The 22,803-nt window shown below is 41.8% G+C and overlaps 1 protein-coding gene across 5 annotated transcripts in view; it reads left to right on the top strand.

The window, feature by feature from the left end:
* The window catches only part of SCP2 (sterol carrier protein 2), a 105,740-nt gene that overhangs the window by 11,754 nt on the left and 71,183 nt on the right, over positions 1 to 22,803 (top strand). For 4 of the 5 annotated variants that reach the window (XM_032296978.1, XM_032296981.1, XM_032296977.1 and 1 more), the window contains exons 2-5: positions 3,359 to 3,416; positions 4,519 to 4,590; positions 8,080 to 8,211; positions 12,670 to 12,734. In XM_032296978.1, coding sequence (XP_032152869.1) covers positions 3,359 to 3,416; positions 4,519 to 4,590; positions 8,080 to 8,211; positions 12,670 to 12,734 — 327 coding nt within the window. The remainder of the gene's footprint in view (positions 1 to 3,358; positions 3,417 to 4,518; positions 4,591 to 8,079; positions 8,212 to 12,669; positions 12,735 to 22,803) is intronic. The other variant, XM_032296980.1, reaches the window with a different exon arrangement.

The raw sequence follows: 22,803 nt of genomic DNA, 5'->3' as shown, positions 1-22,803 counted from the left end.
TACCATTATGTAATGCCCTTCTTTGTCTCTTTTAATCTTTGTTGTTTTAAAGTCTACTTTATCAGAGACTAGCATTGCAACTCTTGCTTTTTTTTGCTCTCCATTTGCTTGGTAGATCTTCCTCCATCCGTTTATTTTGAGGCTATGTGCATCCTTGTACGTGAGATGGGTTTCCTGGATACAGCACACCAATGGGTTTTTACTTTTTATCCAATTTGCCAGTCTGTATCTTTTGATTGGGGCATTTAGCCCATTTACATTTAGGATTAATATTGTTATGTGTAAATTTGATCCTGCCATTTTGATGTTAGCTGGCTGTTTTGCCCTTTAGTTGATGCAGTTTCTTCATTGTGTCGATGTTCTTTACCATTTGGTATGTTTTTGGAGTGGCTGGTACTGGTTGTTCCTTTCTATGTTTAGTGCTTCTTTCAGCAGCTGTTGTAAAGCAGGCCTGGTGGTGATGAAATCTCTAAGTAATTGCTAACATGGGTTAGAACATGTTGTTTTCGCTCAGAGAAGTTTGTTATTACCCACCTTCTGAAGCCTGTTTCTGTCAATTCATCAGACTCATCCTCCATCCAGCCTTGTTCCCTTACTGGTGAGGAGTTGTGATCCCTTGTAGGAGGAGAGGCGTTTTGGTTTTGGGTGTTTTCATCCTTTTTGCGCTGGTTTGTTCCCATCTTTGTAGATTTATCCACCTGTCGTCTTTCTGGTTGTTGACTTTCAGATGGGGTCTCTGAGTGGACGTCCTGTTTGTTGATGATGGAGTTATTTCTTTCTGTTTCTTAGTTTTCCTTCTAACAATCAGGTCCCTCTGCTGTAGGACTACTGAGGTCCACTCCAGACCCTGCTTGCCTTGGGATCACCTGCAGTGGCTGCAGAACAGTAAGGGTTGCTGCCAGTTTCTTCTTCTGCTATCTTTGTCCCAGAAGGATCCCTGCCAGATATCAGTCTGAGCTCTCCTTTATGAGGTGACTCTTTGGATATACGGGGGTCAGGGAGCTGCTTGAGGAGACAGTCTGTCCTTTATAGGAGCTCAAGTGCTGAGCTGTGAACTCCGCTGTTCATTCAGAGCTGCTGGGCAGGTACGTTTAAGTCTGCTGCAGCAGAACTCATAAACGCCTTTTAAAATTTTTTTCCCCAGGTGCTCTGTCCCGGGGAGTTAGGGCTTTATTTATAAGTTCCTGTTATGCTGCTGCCTTCTTTGAGGGCTGCCCTGACCAGCGAGGAGGCAGCCTAGTCACAGTCTGCCTGCAGAGGCTTTGCTGAGCTGATGTAGGCTCCGCCCTGCTGAGTGTGAACTTCCCTGCAGTCCTGTTTATAGGGTTATAGTTATAACTGCCTTGGCAATGGCGGCCCACCTCTGTAATGGCGGACTCTCTCTGGCGGGCTGCCTTGGCAATGGTGCGCTGCCTCAGCAATGGCGGACTACCTCCGTAGTGGTGGACTGCTTTGGTAGTGGTGGACGCCCCTCCCGCACAGAGCTGGACCATCCTGGGTTCAGCTGTGCTTGCTGTGAAACTCTCAATCCAGAGTGTTTCAGATTGCTATTTTTTTGTGGGAGTGGGACCAGCCGAGCCAGATCACCTGGCTCCCTGCCTCAGACCCCCGCTTTTTTTTTTTTTTTTTCAGTTGAATGGGTGACTCTGTCTCTCAGGTGTTCCAGTCGCCTGTTGAAAAGGCGCCGGAATCTGTGTGATTTCCTGTGTGGTGACCCACTGCACTGGCTGAAACAGCCACGCTGAGATTTGTGGCACTTTTTTGCCCAGGAATCTCCTGGCCTGGCTCCCTGTTTCAGTCCCCTTTTTTATTAGTTGAATGGGTGACTCTGTCTCCCAGGAGCTCCAATCACCAGATAAAACGGCACCTGGACCCGTGTATTTTGTGCGGAGACCCTCCACGCTGGCCAAAACAGCCGTGCTGGCGACCCGTGGGGCTCCTCTGCCTGGGAATCTCCTGGTCTGTGGACAATAAAAATCAGTCTAGAAATGTGGTGTCCACTCACCCTCCATGCTTTCGCTGGGAGCTGCAATCCTGAGCTGCTCCTAATCGGCCATCTTTGATCTGTCTCTCTCCCAAGTGACTTTTATGCCCTTATATGCCCTTATCACTTTCCTTTCCTTCCCTTCCCCCTCTTCCCTTCCCTTCCCGCATTCCTTTCCCTTCCCTCCTTCCTTTCCCTTCCCCCTTCCCTTCCCTTCCCCCCATTCCCTTTCCTTCCCGCTTCCCTTCCCTTCTCTTCTCCCCTTTCCCTTCCCTTCCCTTCTCCCCTTCCCTTCCCATCCCCCCCTACCCTTCCCACCTTTCCCTTCCCTTCCTCCCTTCCCCCCTTCCCTTCCCTTCTCCCCTTCCCTTCCCTTCCCCCCTTCCCTTCCCTTCTCCCCTTCCCTTCCCTCTTCCCTTCCCTCTTCCCTTCCCCCTTCCCTTCCCCCTTCCCTTCCCCCTTCCCTTCCCCCTTCCCTTCCCCGCATTCCCTTCCCTTTTCCCCATTCCCTTCCCTTCCTCCCTTCCCTTCCCCCCTTTCCTTTCCCTTTCCCCCTTTCCCTTCCCTGTCCCCCTTCCCTTCCCTTTCCCCCCTTCCCTTCCCTTCCCCCCTTCCCCTCCTCTTCTTCTCCCCTTCCCTTCCCTCTTCCGTCTGTCTCACTCTGTCACCCAGGCTGGAGTACAATGGCTCTATCTTGGCTTACTGCAACCTCTGCCTCTGGGTTCCAGCGATTCTCCTGCCTCAGCCTCCGGAGGAGCTGGGATCGCAGGCGTGTACCACCATGCCTGGCTAGTTTTTGTATTTTTGGTAGAAACAGGGTTTCACCATGTTGTCCAGCCTGGTCTTGAACTCCTGATCTCAAGTGATCTGCCCACTTTGGCCTCCCAAAGTGCTGGAATTACAGGCATGAGCCACCATGCCCAGCCATCCTTAACACTTTCCACTTTGTGCTTTAACCTATGTCAGACCAAATTATTTACAGTTCCTCCACAGAGAAAAACCTGCTGTATTCTCTCACTTCTAGACCTTTACTCCAAAATTTTCTTCTCTTTCACTTTGCTAACTCCTACTCATCCTTAGGGAGTTAATTTAAATGGCAGTTTCTCTGGGAAGCCTTTCTTGTCCTCCCTCCAAGTCTGGGTAGATGTCTCTGCCAAGACATTCTGTACTTCTGACATTGTAATGTTTATCAGTCTTAGGTTAGACTGGAAGCACGCTGAGGGCGAGGATTTTATATTATTTATTATTAAAGTCTAGGAACACAAGAGGTGCTCAACGTATTTTTGTTTGAATGAGTAGTGAATGAATAGATTTTTATTGGTAGAACATGTAACTGTACTTGTTTATATTTATTATCTCTTTCTATATCTCTAGTTCAAGAAGCCTGGAGCTGAGAATTCAAGAGACTACCCTGACTTGGCAAGAGAAGCAGGTAGCATAGAACATTTAGATCTTTGAACATTCATAGTTTATTAGGTGGTTTCTCTTGATTTCATGGGTGGGATAGCCTTGCAAGCACAAAAGGAATCCCAGGCAAGGGAGAAAAACCTGTGTGGAGAAATGCCTAGTGACTCACCATAAGAGGGAAAGGGAGAAGAGCTTGGGTATTCTTAGCAACTGCATAGCCAGAGCAGAGAGTGGCTTACAATTTTATGTGCTATCCAACTACCTGTTGAGATGGTTAAGGGATCTGTGGGAGAGAGAAGCAGGGTCATTAAGAGGGATAACATCATCCTGTAGCAGGATAAGCCTCAGACAAAACCTCCCACACACCAGATTTAAAGAAGGAAATGGCTTTATTTGGCCAGGAGCATCAGCAGACTTGTGTCTCAAGAACGGAGCTCCCCAACAAAGAAAATCCTAGCCCTTTTAAAGGCTTACAATTCTAGAAAGTACATGTGAGAGGGTGGTGATTGATGAAGTAGGCATGGGGTATGTGACCAGGTGGGGCTTTGAGCAAGATTGAATGAGAACAATGGAGGGTGTTTCTCCATGTTATGGCTTTGATCTATAGGTAGGATTGCGATTAAAGATGGGGGTTTAATCTTTAACCTTGCCAACCAACCTTGCCACTGACTTCATGCTTGCTATGTCTCAACTTTTACTTCCTCCTCCTTTGAGACAAGAGACAGAAAAGAGGGGTCTCTTCCCTCAATTCTAGTATGTGTTAACTTCAGGAGTTCTAACAAATTAGCATCTTCCTTTCCTGGAAAAGGGATAATCACATTCAAAATGTATTAAATGCCTGTATGGTGGTTTTCTTCACTTCACTGAGCCAACATAGAGAATTCTTTTTCTGCCACTAGGCTACTGCATGACTAAAGGGGCTGACACAGTTTGTTATTGTTTATTCTAATGAGTATTAGTACTTTTGAGCAAAAGACAGGTGAATACTAGTGTGAGTGGAACTAACAGGGAGAAGGATCTACAGGTGTATGGGTCCTGGTTCTCTAAGTATTCAGCATGCTTCTTAATTTTTACTCACCTAAAATAAATACTTAAAGCACTTTTTGATAAAACCTTTGTTTTTACAGGCCAGAAGGCTTTAGCTGATGCACAGATCCCTTATTCAGCAGTGGACCAGGCATGTGTTGGATATGTTTTTGGTATGTATTAAACTATGTATTCTAAAATTTGTTTACCTAAATCTAGCAGCAACTACATAAACAATGCAGAGGCATTTGTGAATTTTAACCCTCAAAACTCAGAATTCATTCAATTATGTTTGTATTGAAGAAAAAAGGAAAAAACTCTCAGAATTCAAAGTCTGATTTAAGGTAATTACCATCATTTATAGATTTCCATTATGTGTCAATCTAGTGTAATTTTTCTTTTTTTTTTTTCTTTTTTTATATATTTTTATTTTTTTAAATCCTAGTGTAAGTTTTCTTTTGGTGACTATTCCAAATCATACTGCAAAGATCTTCTTTGGTCTTTTTAAAAATAGCATAGTATTTCATTGATAAATGTATTATAATTTATTTAATCTGTTCCCTTTCAATAGATATTTAAAAGTTGCGGTCTAGGCCGGGCGCGGTGGCTCAAGCCTGTAATCCCAGCACTTTGGGAGGCCGAGGCGGGTGGATCACGAGGTCAAGAGATCGAGACCATCCTGGTCAACACGGTGAAACCCTGTCTCTACTAAAAATACAAAAAATTAGCTGGGCATGGTGGGGCGTGCCTGTAATCCCAGCTACTCAGGAGGCTGAGGCAGGAGAATTGCCTGAACCCAGGAGACGGAGGTTGCGGTGAGCCGAGATTGCGCCATTGCACTCCAGCCTGGGTAACAAGAGCGAAACTCCGTCCCAAAAAAAAAAAAAAAAAAAAGAAAAGAAACAGTCCTTTAAATCAATAACAATTAGTTGCCAATTTTTTGAAATCATAGTGGATGAAGGTAGTCTAGGTTGCAGGGCTCCCATAGGTTGTATAGCTGCATTAATTGCTCTAAGATCTGTTACCATTCTCCATTTTCCAGCTTTCTTTTTATTACAAAAACAGGAGAGTTTCAAGGTGAAAATGTGGGAGCTCTATGTCCCTTTTCTAATTGCTCTGCAACTAAGTTTTCTAAAGCCTCCAGTTTTTCCTTTGTAAGCGGCCATTGTTCTATCTAAATTGGTTTATTATTTAACCATTTTAAAGCTATTGGTTCTGGATGCTTAACAGTGGCCGCCATTAAAAATGATATCCTAGACCATGTCGAGAGTTTTGTTCCTTTACTTCTAAAGGTTCCTTTGGGCCCTGCACATTTTTTCCTGATCCCATCCTAGGCACATAGCCATGTCCTGCATCATTTGTTGACTTTGAGAGCTACACGATTGTTTGGGTATTAAAACTTTGACTCAGGGATCCTGGGCCATATTAGCTAATTGCTTGTTTAAATTCCTTTAGGAGTTTAAATGGAAAAGGCTCAAATGTTACCTGAAACTGTCCTTGTTGACTTGAGAAGTGTATTATAACAGGAAACTGCCCTGACTCCAAATCTCCGTCCTTATGAGCCTGCTGAATTCCAGCCTGAATAGACCCAATTACTGCTGTTGTGGAAGGCTTATATACAGCCACCGGAGTGGCAAGTTTCGCTTTTGAAACAACTTCTAAGTCTTCCAACTGGGGAATATGAGGCGGGTCTGGCCATTCTTTAGTAGAATACTGAGGAGGAGCGGACAGATAGACTCTTTCCTCTTCCTCACCTAATTTTTCACTCTTCTGGTCTGAACTGTCTTTCATTTCTTCCTTCCAATTTTATATTCCCCTTCTTCCTCTGAATCTTCCACCTCCTCATCTGTTTGAAATGGTTCTAGGGCGGAACGCACCATTGTCCAAACTGACCATATTGGAATGGGAATATCCTCAGCTCCTTCTTTGTATGCCTTTTTTAGAATAGAACCTACTTTTCCCCATACTTCTATGTCCACAGTTCCCTGCTCAGGGAACCAAGGACAATATTTCTCTGCAGCATCAAAAAGCTGTGTCAATTGGCTGGTACTAACTTTAACTCCCCCTCTTCTAAGTAAATGCTGAAGCAAACTGAGATGAACTTTTCCTTTACTTGAACCTTGTCCCATTGTTACCCTGATGCTTCCAAACTCCCCCTAACTTAATTGGAAGATTTTTTGAAGAGTTCTTGGGTGTCCTTCAGCGTAGATTAACTTCTCCTTTTCTCTGTTGCTCAGGCGAGCCTTTGTCCTGGTTTTGAGCCCCATGGATGGGTGCCACTTGCCAAGACCAGAGAGTACAAAGGTGGGCTCAGGGGCCTGACAGTATTCCCAGCTGAGAGCCAAGAGCAGACTCTGACCCACATATTTATTCTTTACATTCCGGTGATAAGTTTAATAAGCTAATGCTGTGTGTTCTTTCATAGATTAAAGGTAAACTAACCAGGCAGCTAGTGTATTTTCACTGTAGGTTAAACTAGAAAGCATTCTTTTTTTTTTTTTTTTGGGACAGATTTTCGCTCTTGTTACCCAGGCTGGAGTGCAATGGCGCGATCTCGGCTCACCGCAACCTCCGCCTCCTGGGTTCAGGCAATTCTCCTGCCTCAGCCTCCTGAGTAGCTGGGATTACAGGCACGCGCCACCATGCCCAGCTAATTTTTTGTATTTTTAGTAGAGACGGGGTTTCACCATGTTGACCAGGATGGTCTCGATCTCTTGACCTCGTGATCCACCCGCCTCGGCCTCCCAAAGTGCTGGGATTACAGGCTTGAGCCACCGCGCCCGGCAGAAAGCATTCTTTACAAGGGAACAATGGAGGCAGAGTCACATATCCTGTGTTTAAAGAACTGGTTCATCTGGTGTGAGACATATTTATATTATTTACTGTCTTAGAATGCCCTGAGCAGTTTTCAGGTTGGGGGCTGGCTCAGTTTTCCTTGCTGTCACTCTCAGTAAACAATAAAATCCCTCATAGACGCCTGGACTTGTTATCAGCACCTGTCTATGATTTTTTATTTCCTTGAGATATCAAAATATCAAGAGATTCTAGAAAGGAAACATACTGGGTTAAAGGGATGCAGAATACATTCATTATAAAGCAGATCCCTGACTTTACTGATTTTGTTGAAGACTCCTGGAGAGTAGTCTCGACCTTCAGATATTCCCATCACATTGCTCCAGCATGTCTACCTTGGGTGATCATGTTACTTGGAAAAGGAAGTCACATGTGTATTTAACGTGGATCATGTTTTCCTGGAATGCCCTGGCATGCAGGGTCTCTCAAACTTTTTGAAGTTGTGGAATCTTTATATGAAAAATAAATCATGGCCTTTAATCACTGGCATAGGTTTAAAGATTTATATCTGACAGAAATATTGCTTCATCATACAGCCTTAGCCAGATGGAATTGTTTTCTGTTAACTGATCATTTCTTTACTTCCCTACCTCTGCATTATGTAAAGAAAGTGCACATATATTCTTTGTTTTTAGGCCTTGTTGCAGAGTAAATGATGGTTAGTGCTAAAACTGTTTCTAAGATATGTACTGTCCTGCACATGTTGTATGCGAGGCAAAGGTATAATATTGAAAAAACCCATAATGTAGTATTATATTGTATTGCAGCACCATAATTCTCCATATTAAAATTTTTGTTTTTCTATTCAGGTGACTCTACCTGTGGGCAGAGGGCTATCTATCACAGTTTGGGAATGACTGGAATTCCTATAATCAATGTCAACAATAACTGCTCTACTGGTTCTACTGCTTTGTTTGTAGCCCGCCAGCTGATTCAGGGTGGTAAGGAGTGCTTGTCTAGGGTACTTTAATAAGTGTGGGATGATTGCCCTATTTTAATCATTTAATCACGTGATCATCAGAGGAATTGTTTTATAATGTATTTATTTTAAAAAAGGCTTTATCAGGCTGGGTGTGGTGCCTTACGCCTGTAATCCCAGCACTTTGGGAGGCCGAGGCAGGTGGATTGTTTGAGCTCTTGAGTTCAAGACCAGCTTGGGCAACGTAACGAAACCCTGTCTCTACAAAAAATACAAAAATTTGCCAAGTGTGGTGGCGTGCACCTGTAGTTCCAGCTACCTAAGAGGCTGAGGTGTGAGGATGGCTTGAGCCTGGGAGGCGGAGATTGCAGTGAGCCAAGATGGCACCACTGCACTCCAGCTTGGGCAATAGAGCCAAACCTTGTCTCAACCCCCACCCCCCCTCAAAAGGCTTTATCAGCCAGGCATGGTGGCTCACACCAGTAATCCCAACACTTTGGGGGGCCAAGGCAAGAACATCACTTGAGCCCAGGAGTTCAAGACCAGCCTGAGCAATGTAGTTAGACTCTGTGTCTACACAAAATTAAAAAAAATTAGCCAGGTGTGGTGGCATGTGTCCCAGCTACTTGGGAGGCTGAGGCTGGAGGATCTATGAATGTACCATTGCACACTAACCTGGGCAACAAAGCGAGAATCTGTGTCTAAAACAACACAATTAATTAATTAAAGTAAAATAAAATTTAAAAGGCGTTGTGAGGTATAATTTATAGATTATAAAACTCACCCTTTTAGGCCGGGCGCGGTGGCTCAAGCCTGTAATCCCAGCACTTTGGGAGGCCGAGGCGGGTGGATCACGAGGTCAAGAGATCGAGACCATCCTGGTCAACATGGTGAAACCCCGTCTCTACTAAAAATACAAAAAAAAAAACATTAGCTGGGCATGGTGGCGCGTGCCTGTAGTCCCAGCGACTCAGGAGGCTGGGGCAGGAGAATTGCCTGAACCCGGGAGGCGGAGGTTGCGGTGAGCCGAGATCGTGCCATTGCACTCCAGCCTGGCTAACATGAGTGAAACTCCGTCTCAAAAAAAAAAAAAAAAAAAAAAAAAAAAAAAAAGCTCACCCTTTTAAAGTGTACCATTCACTGTTTTTTTAATATATTCACAGAATTATACACCTATCACCACTATGTGATATTAGAACTTTTTTTTTTGAGAGGAAGTCTCACTGTCTTGCCCAGACTGGAGTATAGTAGTATGATCCGGGCTCACCGAAATCTCTGCCTCCCAGGTTCAAATGATTCTGTCTCAGCCTCCCGAGTAGTTGTGATTACAGGTACCCACCACCATGCCTGGCTAATTTTTTTGTTTTTTAATAGAGACAGGGTTTCACCATGTTAGCCAGGCTGGTCTCAAACTCCTGACCTCAAGTGATCTGCCTGCCTTGGCCTCCCAAAGTGCTGGGGTTACAGGTGTTAGCCACTACACCTGGTCATATTAGAACATTTTTATCACCACAAAAAGAAACCCTGTACCCATTAGCGGTCATTCTCCATTTTCTCCTCCCTCAGTCCCTAGAAACCACTAATTTAGTTTTTCTCTTTGTGGGTTTTTTTGTATTCTGAATATTTATGTAAATGGAATCATACAATACATGGCCTTTTGTGGTTTATTTCACTTAACACGATGTTTTCAAAGTTTATTCATGTTGTAACATATATCAGTACTTCATTCCTTTTCATGGCCAAGTAATATTCCATTGTATGGATATATCATATTAAAAAATAGATGGACTATTTTTTCAATGTACAAGAAAAATAAAAAATAAATAAAATCAATAGAAATGAGGTCTTGCTATGTTGCCCAGGTTGGTCTTAAATGAATGGCTTTAAGTGATCTTCCTGCTTTGGCCCCTCAAAGTGAAAGTGCTAGGATGGCTATACCACATTTCTTCTACCGGTTTATCAGTTGATGGACACTGTTGTTTGCATTTTTTTTTTGGTTTCCATCAGTTAATGGGTTGTTTCTATTTTTTGGCTGTTATGAATAATGCTGCCATAGTGGGCATGGTGGCTGACACCCGTAATCCTAGCTTCTTGTGAGGCTGAGGCGAGAGGATCACTTGAGCCCAGGAGATTGAGGCTGTGGTTTGCTATGATTGTGTCATCACACTCCAGACTAGGAAACAGAGCAAGACACCATCTTTTAAAAATGGAGGGGGGGGAGATAATGCCATTGTAAACATTGTGTATACTTTTATTTTGGCTGCATGTTTTCAGTTTTTTTGTATATGTATCATATCCTATGTTTCCATATATTCTAGGTTTTTTTTTTACTAGGTCCTCTCTGTTCCACTGATTTGATTGTTGATAACTATTTCAGTACCCACTGTTTTAATTTTTTTTTTTTTTTTTGAGATGGGGTCTTGCTCTCTTGCCAGACTGGAGTGCAGACCTTGGTTCACTGTAACCTCTCCCTCCCAGGTTCAAGCCATTCCCCTGCCTCGACTCCCGAGTAGCTGGGATTACAGGAGCCTGCCACCATGCCTGGCTAATTTTTTATATTTTAGTAGCGATGGGGTTTCACTGTGTTGGCCAGGATTGTCTTGATCTCCTGACCTCGTGATCTGCCCGCTACGGCTTCCCAAAGTGCTGGGATTACAGGTATGAGCCACTGTGCCCAGCCCCAGTGTTTTAATTGCTGGAACTTTATATTGTTTGATAATGCTAGTGGTTCCTGTTTCTGTTACATTATATTTCTTTTAATTTTTAAAGAAAAATATGGCCATTCTGTCTTTTTTTAAAAATCCAGCTCCTGCAGGAATGTTTGGCTCCTCAGCTGAACTTTAACATCATTTTTAGGTGCCTCCCTCTCCAAAAATAATTCTTTTGAGATATTCTTTGGGTTTGTTTTTTAATGTTTAATTTCAAATTTTCAATTTTTTCTAAATGTGATTCTAAATTAGCTTTTTATATTCATTACTGAAACATATTTCTACATTAATACAAAATTTTATTAACATATTGAGACTCAAGGGAAGAATTAAGCACCTAATTGATTTTTCCTCATTTCTCTTTTTAGACAGGGCCTCACTTTCTCACCCAGGCTATAGTACAGTAGCATGATCTCAGCTCCTGCAGCCAGTGCCTCTCTGCCTCAGGTGCTCCTCCCATCTCAACCTCCTAAGTATTAATAGCTGGGATCATAGGCATGTACCACCACACCTGACTAATTTTTGTATATTTTGTAGAGATGGGGTCTTACCATGTTGCCCAGACTGGTCTCAAACTCCTGGGCTTGAGCAATCCTCCCACCTTGGCCCCCCAAAATGTTGGCATTACAGGTGTGACTCACTGCACCCGGCCTGATTTTTCCTCTTATCTAGAAAAATATAAGCATTTTCTATGTAATTTCTCTGTTATTAAAAACTTTGGCTAGGTGGTGGCTTATATCTGTAATCTTAGCATTTTGGGAGGCTGAGATGGGTGGATCACTTGAGCCCAGGAATTTGAGGCCAGCCTAGGCAACATGGTGAGACCTCCACCTCTACAAAAAAAAAAAAAAAAAAAGGGGGGGGGGGGCAAGAAAACTGGTCATGGTGCCATAGGCCTGTGGTCCCAGCTACGTGCAAGGCTGAGGCAGGAGGATTGCTTGAGTGCAGGAAGTCTAGGCTTCAGTGAGCCATGATTGCACTACTGCACTTCAGCTTGGATGACAGAATGAGATGCTGTCTCAAAAAAAAAAAAAAAAAAGGAAAATCCAAAAAAGCCTTTGTAGTGCCCAGCTCAGTGGCTCACACCTGTAATCCTAACACTTTGGGAGGTAGGGTTTGACAGATTAGTTGAGCCCAGGATTTCAAGACCAGCTTGAGCAGCATGGCAAAACTCTGTCTCTACAAAAAATACAGAAATCAGCTGAATGGAGTGGCACATTCCTGTAGTCTCAGCTAATAGAGAGCTGAGGTGGGAGAATCACTTGAGCCTGGGAGGTGGAACTGCAGTGAGCTGTGATCCTGCCACTATACTCCAGCCTTGGTGACAGACTAAAACTTTGTATCAAAAAAAAAAAAAAAAGCAAACAAACAACAACAACAACAAAAAACCTTTGTGGGATTATAGTGTGTATTTGCAATTTATGTAAATTGGCTTATTTATTTAGATACAGAACTTCTGGGCTCAAGTGACCTCCTGCCTCAGCCTCCCAAGTCACTAGGACTACAGGTGTGTACCACCACACTCAGCTAATTTTTCAAACATTTTAATTTTTAAAATTTTTGTGGAGACAAAGTCTTACTATGTTGCTCTGGCTGGTCTCGACCTCCTGGACTTAAGCAGTCCATCTGCTTTGATCTCCCAAACTGATGGAATTATAGGTGTGAGCCACTGTGCACTCATTTAATGTACTTATTTAAATAGAAGTATTTAATGGTATTTTGAAGCTCTTTGGAAATTTGAATTTTCCAAAATAATTACATTTTCCTTTAAGGTGTGGCAGAATGTGTCTTGGCTCTTGGATTTGAGAAGATGGAGAAGGGAGGCCTTGGAATAAAAGTGAGTGTTATTTTGGCATAATTACTAAATGAGTTAATATAACCCAAAAGTTGAAAGGTGATACTTACATGTATGCATAGATCTTGGTATTTTAGAATAGTAAAGAGTCTTAGAGATAATTTTGTTCAAATTGTTTATTTTACCAGTGATGAAATTGATGTTCAAAGATACGAGATTGTTGAATTTGAAGTTGACTTATCTATTTAATTTGAAAGCCATTCATTTATTCATTTTTTTGATGAATGAATTACATTCAATAACAAATTTCATTCAACAAATTGAAGAGAGTTAATAAAATGTGGGACTTCTAATTCTGGTAATGGCAAGCCAAGTTTTTTGAGCCAGTTCTCTCACTGATGACAATTAAATATTTGGATAGAATATGAAAAAAGAAATCCTAAAGGTATTGAAGAACTAGCAAGAGAGAAGAACTGCAGGTGAATGCCAGAGAATTAACATCAGCATTTGCAACTACTTTTGCCTTAAAGGCCTTTGCTGATCAGGCAACTGTGAACCACAAGTTTGATGCCCCACCCGCACCAGAATGAAAGGGGAAGTAGTCAAAGCTCAGGCCTTCCCAAGATCAGAAGTTTAATATCCACATTAAATTTGTACTATGTAAGGGTAAATTCTTTGGATAGGACAAACCTGCAGTAAAATTCCCTGCTTCCATGAGATGATAGGGAGAGTTACCATGGCATCCAGTAAAACAGGGGAGAAAAAACCAGAAAGAATAAAAACTCAGTAAAACCTTTCATTGAGTTAATAAATCACAGACTAGCCTTCGTGGGTTTGTTGCCAACATTCTCATGATCTGGGTGATCCAGGAAACCTCAAACCATGAATTGAATCTAAATTGGTTTCAGAATGGTAGTAACCTAGACAAATTTTCTTCTGGAGAAAAGCATCCTCCTTCCAGGCTTTGAGAACCCTTCAAATAAAATTTCAAGGACATACAGTTAAAGACAACCAAGTATTAAAGAAACAAGGCACCACAATTGAGAACCAAAAGAAAGAAGAAACAGTAAAAAGTAATCTTTGAAGACCACCAAAACTAGATTTATTGGTTGCAGATTTAACCATGTTTGTTATGTTTAGAGAAATAAAATACAGCTTGGAAACCTCTTTAGGATATAGGAAACTACAAAAAAGAACATTATTGGCATGAAAAAAAATTAAATGGAATTTATGGAAAAGAAAAATGAAATAAATAAAATTAAAAATTCACTCATGCCTGTAATCCCAGCACTTTGGGAGGCTGAGATGGGCAGATCACTTGAGGCCAGAAGTTCGAGATTAGCCTGACCAACATGGCAAAACCCGTCTCTACTAAAAATATGAAAATTAGCTGGGTGTGGTGGTGTGTGCCTGTAATCCCAGATACACAGGAGGCTGAGGCAGGAGAATCACTTGAGCCCGGGAGGTGGAGGTTGCAGTGAACCAAGATCGCACCATTGGCCTCCAGCCTGGGCAAAAGAAAAACAAAGAAAATGAGTTGAAGATCATTTTTTACTGTTATCTAAGATTATACTATTACGTAACTCATGTGATCGACCTAATCCCATTTTCTCTGTTGAAACATTAAAGGATCTCTACCCCAAATTAACTTAAATACGTGTGATAATATTTTTTAGAAACCACAAAAGTGGCACTTAATAGGCATTCAAATCAATGAATTGTTTCCCTTTTTAGGGAATGCCTTTAAAAATGGTAGAAGCTAGGTTGGATCTTAAAGATAATTTAGGAATGGGTAAGGGGAAATGAGCTCTTCCTAGATATCAGGGAAAACATCATGAGCCTAGTCATGGGTATTTGAATAAATTTGATATATTTTTAAAAAACTGTCTGGATTAGCATGGCAACTGGAGAAAACTGAGAAATAAGGTTGGTTAAGTGAATATATGTTTATGACATATGAAAAATATATTTTTTTTCAGCAGTGAATGGTAGGTACCTTGATAACTTTTATTTGAAAATTATTAAAAATTATAAAATAATAAAATTCATCCATAATCCCATAATATAATTAAAAAGAAATGTATATAAATTAAAAGTCTTTCCTTCTGCCTATTTAATCTTCTCCCTCAGAGATAACCAATGTTAATAATTAAGTATCTATATTTCCCACCTTTTTCCCAAATTAACACAGAAATATGTAACTAAGCATTCATATGCATATACATACATACATGTTAAAAAACTTTAGTAAGTTTACTGCCTGGGGTACCCCTCTTGCTGATGCCTCCAGGTGCAAAACAATTCAATTGTTTTTTTTCTTTTTTTTTCCAAAATAAAACCTCAGCTAGCTCTGCCAAACAAAACAAAACAAAACATCTTTCTAAAGATATAGAGAAGGTTAATGATATTTTACATGTTTTTCAATTAACAGTTAAACATCTTTCCTGGTTAGAACATATTGATATGCAGTGAACCATGATTGTGCCACTGTACCTCAACCTGGGCAACAGGGGAAAATTTAATTTTAACCAAGTCCAGCTTTTCAATTCTTTCTTTCATGAATTGTGCCTTTGGTGGTGTATCTAAAAAGTCAATGCCAGACCCAAGGTCATCTAGGTTTTCTGCCACATGCGTTTTACATTTAGGTTCACGATCTATTCTGAGTTAATTTTTGTGAAGGGTGTAAGGTCTGTGTCTAGATTCATTATTTTCATGTGGATGTCTAGTTGTCACCAGTTACTGAAAAGATTACCTTTATTATATTGCCTTTGCTTCTTTGTCTAAGATGAGTTGACTATATTTATGTGGGTCTATTTCTAAACTCTTTATTCTGTTCCATTGATTTATTTGTCTGGATTTTTTGTCAATACCCATACTGTCTTAATTACTGTAGTTTTAAGTAAGGCTTGAAATTGAGTAGTGTCAGTCCTTCTGTTGAATTTTTTTCACAAGCTTTTTTTTTTTTTTTTTTTGAGACAGTGTTTGTTACCCATACTGGAGTGCAGTGGCACAATCTCCACTCACTGCAACCTCTGCCTCCCTGGTTCAAGCGATTCTCCTGTCTCAGCCTCTAAAGTAACTGGGATTACAGGCACCCACTACCATGCCCAGCTAATTTTTGTAGTTTTAGTAGAGATGGGGTTTTCTCCATGTTGACCAGGCTGGTCTTGAACTCCTGACCTCAGGTGATGCACTTGCCTGGGCCTCCCAAAGTGCTGGGATTACAGGCGTGAGCCACTGCACCCTGCCATGATGTTGGTAATTTTTATGTTCTCTCTTTTTCCATGGTCATCTTTTGTCAGAGTGATCATGGAAAAACAAAGTTTACAATAAAAGGAACAGCTTTGTTTTCATTGATTTTCTATATATTCCTTTTTTTTTTTTTTTTGAAACAGTCTCGCTCTGTGGTCAGGCACTAGGCTGGAGTGCAGTGGCGCGATCTCAGCTCACTGCAACCTCTGCCTCCTGGGTTGAAGCAATTCTCCTGCCTCAGCCTCCTGAGTAGTTGGGACTACAGATGTGGGCCACCACGCCCAGCTAATTTTTATATTTTTTAGTAGAGACAGGGTTTTGCCCTGTTGGCCAGGCTGGTGTCAATCTCTTGACCTTGTGATCTACCTGCCTCGGCCTCCCAAAGTGCTGGGATTACAGGCTGAGCCACAGTGCTCGGCCTTTTTTTTTTTTTTTTTTTTTTTGAGACAGAGTCTCACTCTTGTCACCCAGGCTGGAGTGCAATGGCATGATCTCAGCTAACTGCAACGTCTGCCTCCCGGGTTCTAGCAATTATCCTGCCTCAGCCTCCCGAGCAGCTGGGATTACAGGTGCCTGCCACCATGCCCAGCTAATTTTTGTATTTTTTTTTTAGTAGAGACGGGGTTTCACCATGTTGGCCAGGCTGTTCACGAACTCCTGACCTTGTGATCCACCTACCTCTGCCTCCCAAAGTGCTGGAAGCCCTAATTGGTAGCATTTGCCAACTTTGGTGGTATAAATGCTCCTGCCATGGCCAGTTTGAAGCTACTAACATGGATGTCACTGAAACCAAACATGAGAGACAATGTGCATAATCAGATATGGCAGGATGGTATAAACTAGTAGGTATCAGTTCCAGCTAACTGCTAGTTTAAACTCCCAAAGTGATGTTTCCTTTCTTCTCCTTACTTTGGGTTTAATTTATTCTTTATTTTAAATTAGCTATGCTCAGCTAATTTTTATATTTTTTGCAGAGATGAAGTCTTGCTATGTTGCCCAGGCTGGTCTCAAAAGTCCTGTGCTCAAGTGAGCCTTCCACGTGGGCCTTCCAAAGTGTTGGGATTATAGACATGAGCCACCATGCCTGGACGCAATGTGTTTGTGTGTGTGTGTGTGTGTTTATTTTTTTTCCTCCCCCCAAAACAGTCTTACTCTGTCACCCAGGCTGGAGTGCAGTGGTGTGATCTCGAGTGCAGTGGTGTGATCACTGCAATCTCTACCTCCCGGGTTCAGGTGGTTCTCTAACCTCAGCCTCCTGAATAGCTGGGACTGTAGGTGCACACCGCCACACCGAGCTAATTTTTTATTTTTAATATAGATGGGGTTCACCATGTTGTCCATGTGGTCTTGAACTCCTGAGCTCAAGTGATCCACCCACCTTGGCCTCCCAAAATTCTGGGATTACATGTGTGGGCCACCGTGTTTGACTCATATTTTTTTATTTGAGACTGTTTTTTTCTTGCTCAGGATATGGTTTATTTTGAAAAATATAGTGTGTGCACTTGAAAAGGATATACACTCTGTTCTTATTGGGTGGAGTGTTCTATAAATGCTACTTATGTCAAATTGGCTGATAAGGTTCGTCAAGTCTTTTATGACCTTACTGATTTGACTACTTGTTCTGTCAATTATTAAGAGGGAAGTATTGCAATCTCTGCTATATCTGTAGATTTGTCTATTTCCTTCAGTTCTGTCAGTTTCTGTTTCATGCATGCTGAAGCTCTGATGTTAGATATATTAACATTTAGGATTGTTATATCTTCTTTATAAGTTGACCCCTTCATCATTGTGAAATAATCCTCATTATTCCTTGTAATCAGTTATTTGATCTTACATCGACTTTGATATTAACATAGCCAATCCAGCCTTCTTTTGAGAAGAATTAGAATAGTATACATTTTTCCATCCCTTTACCTATTTTTGTCTATACACTTGAATTGAGTTTTTGTAGACAGCATTGTCGAGTCTTGCTTTTTAACAATATAATAATCTTTGCCTTTTAATTGGACTTTTTGTATCTTTCCTATTTAATGTGCTGATTGATATTGTTGAGTTTAAACTAGTGGTTAGCTGGAATTGATACCTACTAGTTTGTACCATCCTGCCATATCTGATTATGCACATCTTCTCTCAAGTTTGGTTTCAGTGACATCCATGTTAGTAGCTTCAAACTGGCCATGGTAGGATTATCTATCTTATAGGCATATCAACTGTACCTTTGCTGTTTTGTTTTGCTTTTAGTGGTGGTTTTATGTTTTATAGTTACAGCTTTATCCACAGACCACTTTTAAGTAATATGTCTGTTCACTGTAATATTATGAGAACTCTAGGACATGTTTTTTGTTGTTTGCCTCCTCCTAGAAGTATATTGTAGCCAAGTGCAGTGGCTCATGCCTGTAATCCCAGCACTTTGGGAGGCAGAGGCAGGAGGATTGTTTGAGGCCAGAAATTTGAGACTACCCTGGGCAACATGGCAAAACCCTGCCTATACAAAAAAATTAGCGGGGCATGGTGGTGCATGCCTGTAGTTCCAGCTACTTGGGAAGCTGAGGTAGGAGGATTGCTTGAGCCTGGGAGGTTGAGGCTATAGTGAGCCGAGATTGTACCACTGTACTCCAGCCTGGGCAACAGAGCAAGACCCTGTCTTAAAAAAAAAAAGGTAGTACATTGTACTTATGTATATTACAAACCCCATACTAGTTACTAATTTTGTTCTTAATAGTCAATTATTCTTTAAGTTATTTTTTAAATAAGAAAAATATTTCTCCCCACCCGGGAGGTGGGGGTTGTGGTGAGCTGAGATTGTGCCATTGTACTCCAACCTGGGCAACAAGAGTGATACTCTGTCTCAAAAGATAAAGAAAAAAAAGAATTTCCTTTAACATTTCTCATAGTGTTGGTCTATATGTGGTAATTAAAAAAACTTTTGTTTGTTTGACTAAATCTTTACCTATTTTTTGAAAGATATATTTGCTGAGTACAGAATTCTAGTTTAGCTTAACAACAACAAAACCTTAACACTTGAAAGATATTGGTTCACTATCTTTTGGGTTTCACTTTCTAATGTTAAGCCTGCTGTGTGTATGTATGTATGTACGTATTCATTCATTCATTCATTCATTTGACAGAGTCTCGCTCTGTTGCCCAAGCTGGAGTGCAATGGCATGATCTTGGCTCACTGCAACCTCTGCCTCCTGGGTTCAAGCAATTCTGCCTGCCTCAGACTTCTGAGTAGCTGAGATTATAGGCTCCTGCCACCACACCTGTCTAATTTTTGTATTTTTTAAGTAGTGACAGGGTTTTGCCCTGTTGGCCAGGCTGGTCTTAAACTCCTGACCTCAGGTGATCTGCCTATCTTGGCCTCCCAAATTGCTGAGATTACAGGCGTGAGCCACTGTGCCGGCCTATTTATTTATTTTTTGAGTCTTACTTTGTTGCCCAGGCTAGAGTGCAGTGGTGTGATCTTGGCTAACGGCAACCTCTACCTCCCATGTTCAAGAGATTCTCCTGCCTCAGCCTCCTGAGTGGTTGAGACTATAGTCATGCACCACCATGCCTGGCTAATTTTTCTATTTTGTTTCTTTGTTTATTTGTTTTTTGAGACAGAGTCTTGCTCTGTCGCCCAGGCTGGAGTGCAATGGTGCAGTCTAGGTTCACTGCAACCTCTGCCTCCCAGGCTCAAGCCTCCTGCCTCAGCCTCCTGGGTACCTGGGATTACAGGTACCTGCCACCACGCCTGGCTAATTTTTGTATTTTTAGTAGAGACAGAGTTTTGCCACGTTGGCCAGGCTCTTCTCGAACTCCTTACCTCAGGTGATCAGCCTGCCTTGGCCTCCCAAAGTGCTGGGATTACAGGCGTGAACCACCATGCCCGACCTAATTTTTGTATTTTTAATAGAGATGGGGTTTCACCATGTTATCCAGCACTGCCTCAATGATCTGCCTGTCTTAGCCTTCCAAAGTGCTGGGATTATGGGCATGAGCCACTGTGCCTGGCCATTAGTTTTTAATACTTAAAATTTTTAAATTTTAATTTAAAAGGAAATAGAGATAGGGTCTCACTATGTTGCTCAGATTGGTCTCAAAGTCCTGGATTCAAGTGATCCCTCCCACCTCAGCCTCTCAAAGTGCTAGGATTATAAGTGTGAGACACTGTGCCTGGTTTGCTGTCATTATTATTTATTTTTGTTCCTCTGTACTTAATGTCTCTCTTTTTGGGGAATATTACTTTTCAAGATTTTTCTCTTTATGGCTGGTTTTCCGCAATTCTATTATGATGTGCTTTTTTGTAGCTTTTTCGTGTTTTTTGTACTTGGTGTTGAGGTTCTTGGATATATGCATTATTGTTTTCATCAGATGTGGAAAAATTTCTGCCATAATTTCTTTTTTTTTCCCCCAACCTTTTGAGTTGGGCAACATTATTTCCTGTTTTTTTTTTTTTTTGTTTTTGTTTTTGTTTTTTCCTTTGACACAGGATCTTGCTCTGTTGCCAAGCTGGAGTGCAGTGATGCCATCAATGATTCACTCCACCCTTGACCTCCCAGGCTCAAGTGATCTTCCTGCCTCAGCCTCCACAAGTAGCTGGGACTACAGGTACATGCCACCATGCCTGGCTAATTTTTGTTTGTTTTTTGTAGAGATGGGGTTTTGCCATGTTGCCCAGGCTGGTCTCAAACTCCTGGGTTCAAGCAATCCACCTGCTTCAGCCTCCCAAAGTGCTGGGATTAGAGGCATGAGCCACTGCACCTGGCCCTTTATATTAAAAAAAAAAAAAAGTAAAAATCTTTTAGCAGGAAAAAAGAATTTCCTCAATAGCCATCCAAACACATAAATGCATATTATTTTAAGATTTCTATTTTCAGAGCTACAAGATCCTTTTACTAACTGAGTTGTCTTTACTTTTTGGATTGTCAGGTTTTTAATCATATCTAACTAAAATTTTCTATTTTCTTCCTTTAAACCTATTTTTTTTTTTTTTCTTTGTTCTGAGACAGAGTTTCGCTCTGTTGCCCAGGCTGGAGTGCAGGGGCGTGATCTTGGTTCACTGCAACCTTGGCCTCTCAGGTTAAAGCGATTCTCCTGCCTCAGCTTCCTGAGTAGCTGGGATTACAGGTGCATGCCACCATGGCTGGCTAATTTTTGTATTTTTAGTAGAGATGTGGTTTCACCATGTTGGTCAGGCTGGTCTCGAACTCCTGACCTCGTGATCCACCTGCCTTGGCCTCCCAAAGTGCTGGGATTACAGGCATGAGCCACTGTACTCGGCTTTTTTTTATTCTTTTTTTTTTTTTTTTTTGAGTTGGAGTTTTGCCTTTGTTGCCCAGGCAGGAGTGCAATGACGCCATCTTGGCTCACTGCAACCCCCACCTCCTGGGGTTCAAGTGATTCTCCTGCCTCAGCCTCTCGAGTAGCTGGGATTACAGGCATGTACCACCACGCCTGGCTAATTTTGTATTTTTAGTAGAGATGGGGTTTCTCCATGTTGGTCAGGCTGGTCTCGAACTCCTGACCTCAGGTGATCTGCCTGCCTTGGCTTCCCAAAGTGCTGGGTTTACAGGTGTGAGCCACCATGCCTGGCCTATTTTTTTCTTAATCAAGGAGAATGACGAAACAGTATTACATTTAGAACTCCTTTGTGGACCAAAAAATATCTTTGTTTATTCATTTAAAAATTTATAAAATGTTTACTATTTGGGGGGTCATGTGCTAGCATTCAGTATACATACAAAGATGTATGAAAAAGAGTTCCTGCCGGGCGCGGTGGCTCACGCCTGTAATCCCAGCACTTTGGGAGGCCGAGGCGGGTGGATCACGAGGTCAAGAGATCAAGACCATCCTGGTCAACAAGGCGAAACCCCGTCTCTACTAAAACTACAAAAAATTAGCTGGGCGTGGTGGCGCATGCCTGTAATCCCAGCTACTCAGGAGGCTGAGGCAGGAGAATTGCCTGAACCCAGGAGGCGGAGGTTGCGGTGAGCCGAGATCGCGCCATTGCACTCCAGCCTGGGTAACAAGAGCGAAACTCCGTCTCAAAAAAAAAAACAAAAACAAACAAAAAAAGAGTTCCTGTACTCAGGGAGCTTATAGTCTAGTAGGTAAACTGACAAGAAACACCTTTCCCTTTGTAGAAATATTTGCAATGGAACGGTGATCTCCTCTAGAACTACGGAAACAGAGATGGTTATACTCTCTGAGTATCTCTTTATCTTTGTTCTAATTAGCTCCTTTTCTCAAACACCCAGTTATGCTCTTGCCTTAAATCTTTGTATTTGCTTTTCCATCTGCCTAAAATGTTTCTTTTCCAAGGTTATCCAAATGACTTACTTCCCATTCCTTCTCATTCCTGCTTAACTGTCTCCTTATCAATGATGCCTCCTTGACTATTGTTTTCATTTTGTTTTGTTTTTTTGAGATGGAGTTTCGCTCTTGTTTCCCAGGCTGGAGTGCCATGGCGAGATCTTGGCTCACTGCAACCTTTGCCTCCCAGGTTCAAGGCAATCTCCTACCTCAGCCTCCCAAGTGGCTGGGATTACATGCATGTGCCACCACACCCAGCTAATTTTGTATTTTTAGTAGAGACGAGGTTTCTCCATGTTGGTCAGGCTGGTCTCGAACTCCTGATCTCAGGTGTTTCACCTGCCTTGGCCTCCCAAAGTGTTGGGATTACAGGCATGAGCCACTGTGCCTGGCTCTATTGTTTATAAAATAGCACTTTCCACCTTCAGACTTTATCTTCTTATTCAGATTTCTTCTTTTCTGTAGCATTATTATTTATATTTTATATTTATTTTCTTTTTTATATTAATCATTTAATAACCTTTTCTTATTAGTCATCACTCAGTCATAAATATATTATTAC

This window comes from Sapajus apella, unplaced genomic scaffold (genome assembly GCF_009761245.1).
Source record: "Sapajus apella isolate SASKATOON/1434 unplaced genomic scaffold, GSC_monkey_1.0 scaffold36, whole genome shotgun sequence".
Classification (NCBI taxonomy): domain Eukaryota; kingdom Metazoa; phylum Chordata; class Mammalia; order Primates; family Cebidae; genus Sapajus; species Sapajus apella.
Note: the sequence above shows the minus strand (reverse complement) of the source record. Positions and strands in the feature narration are given on the sequence as shown.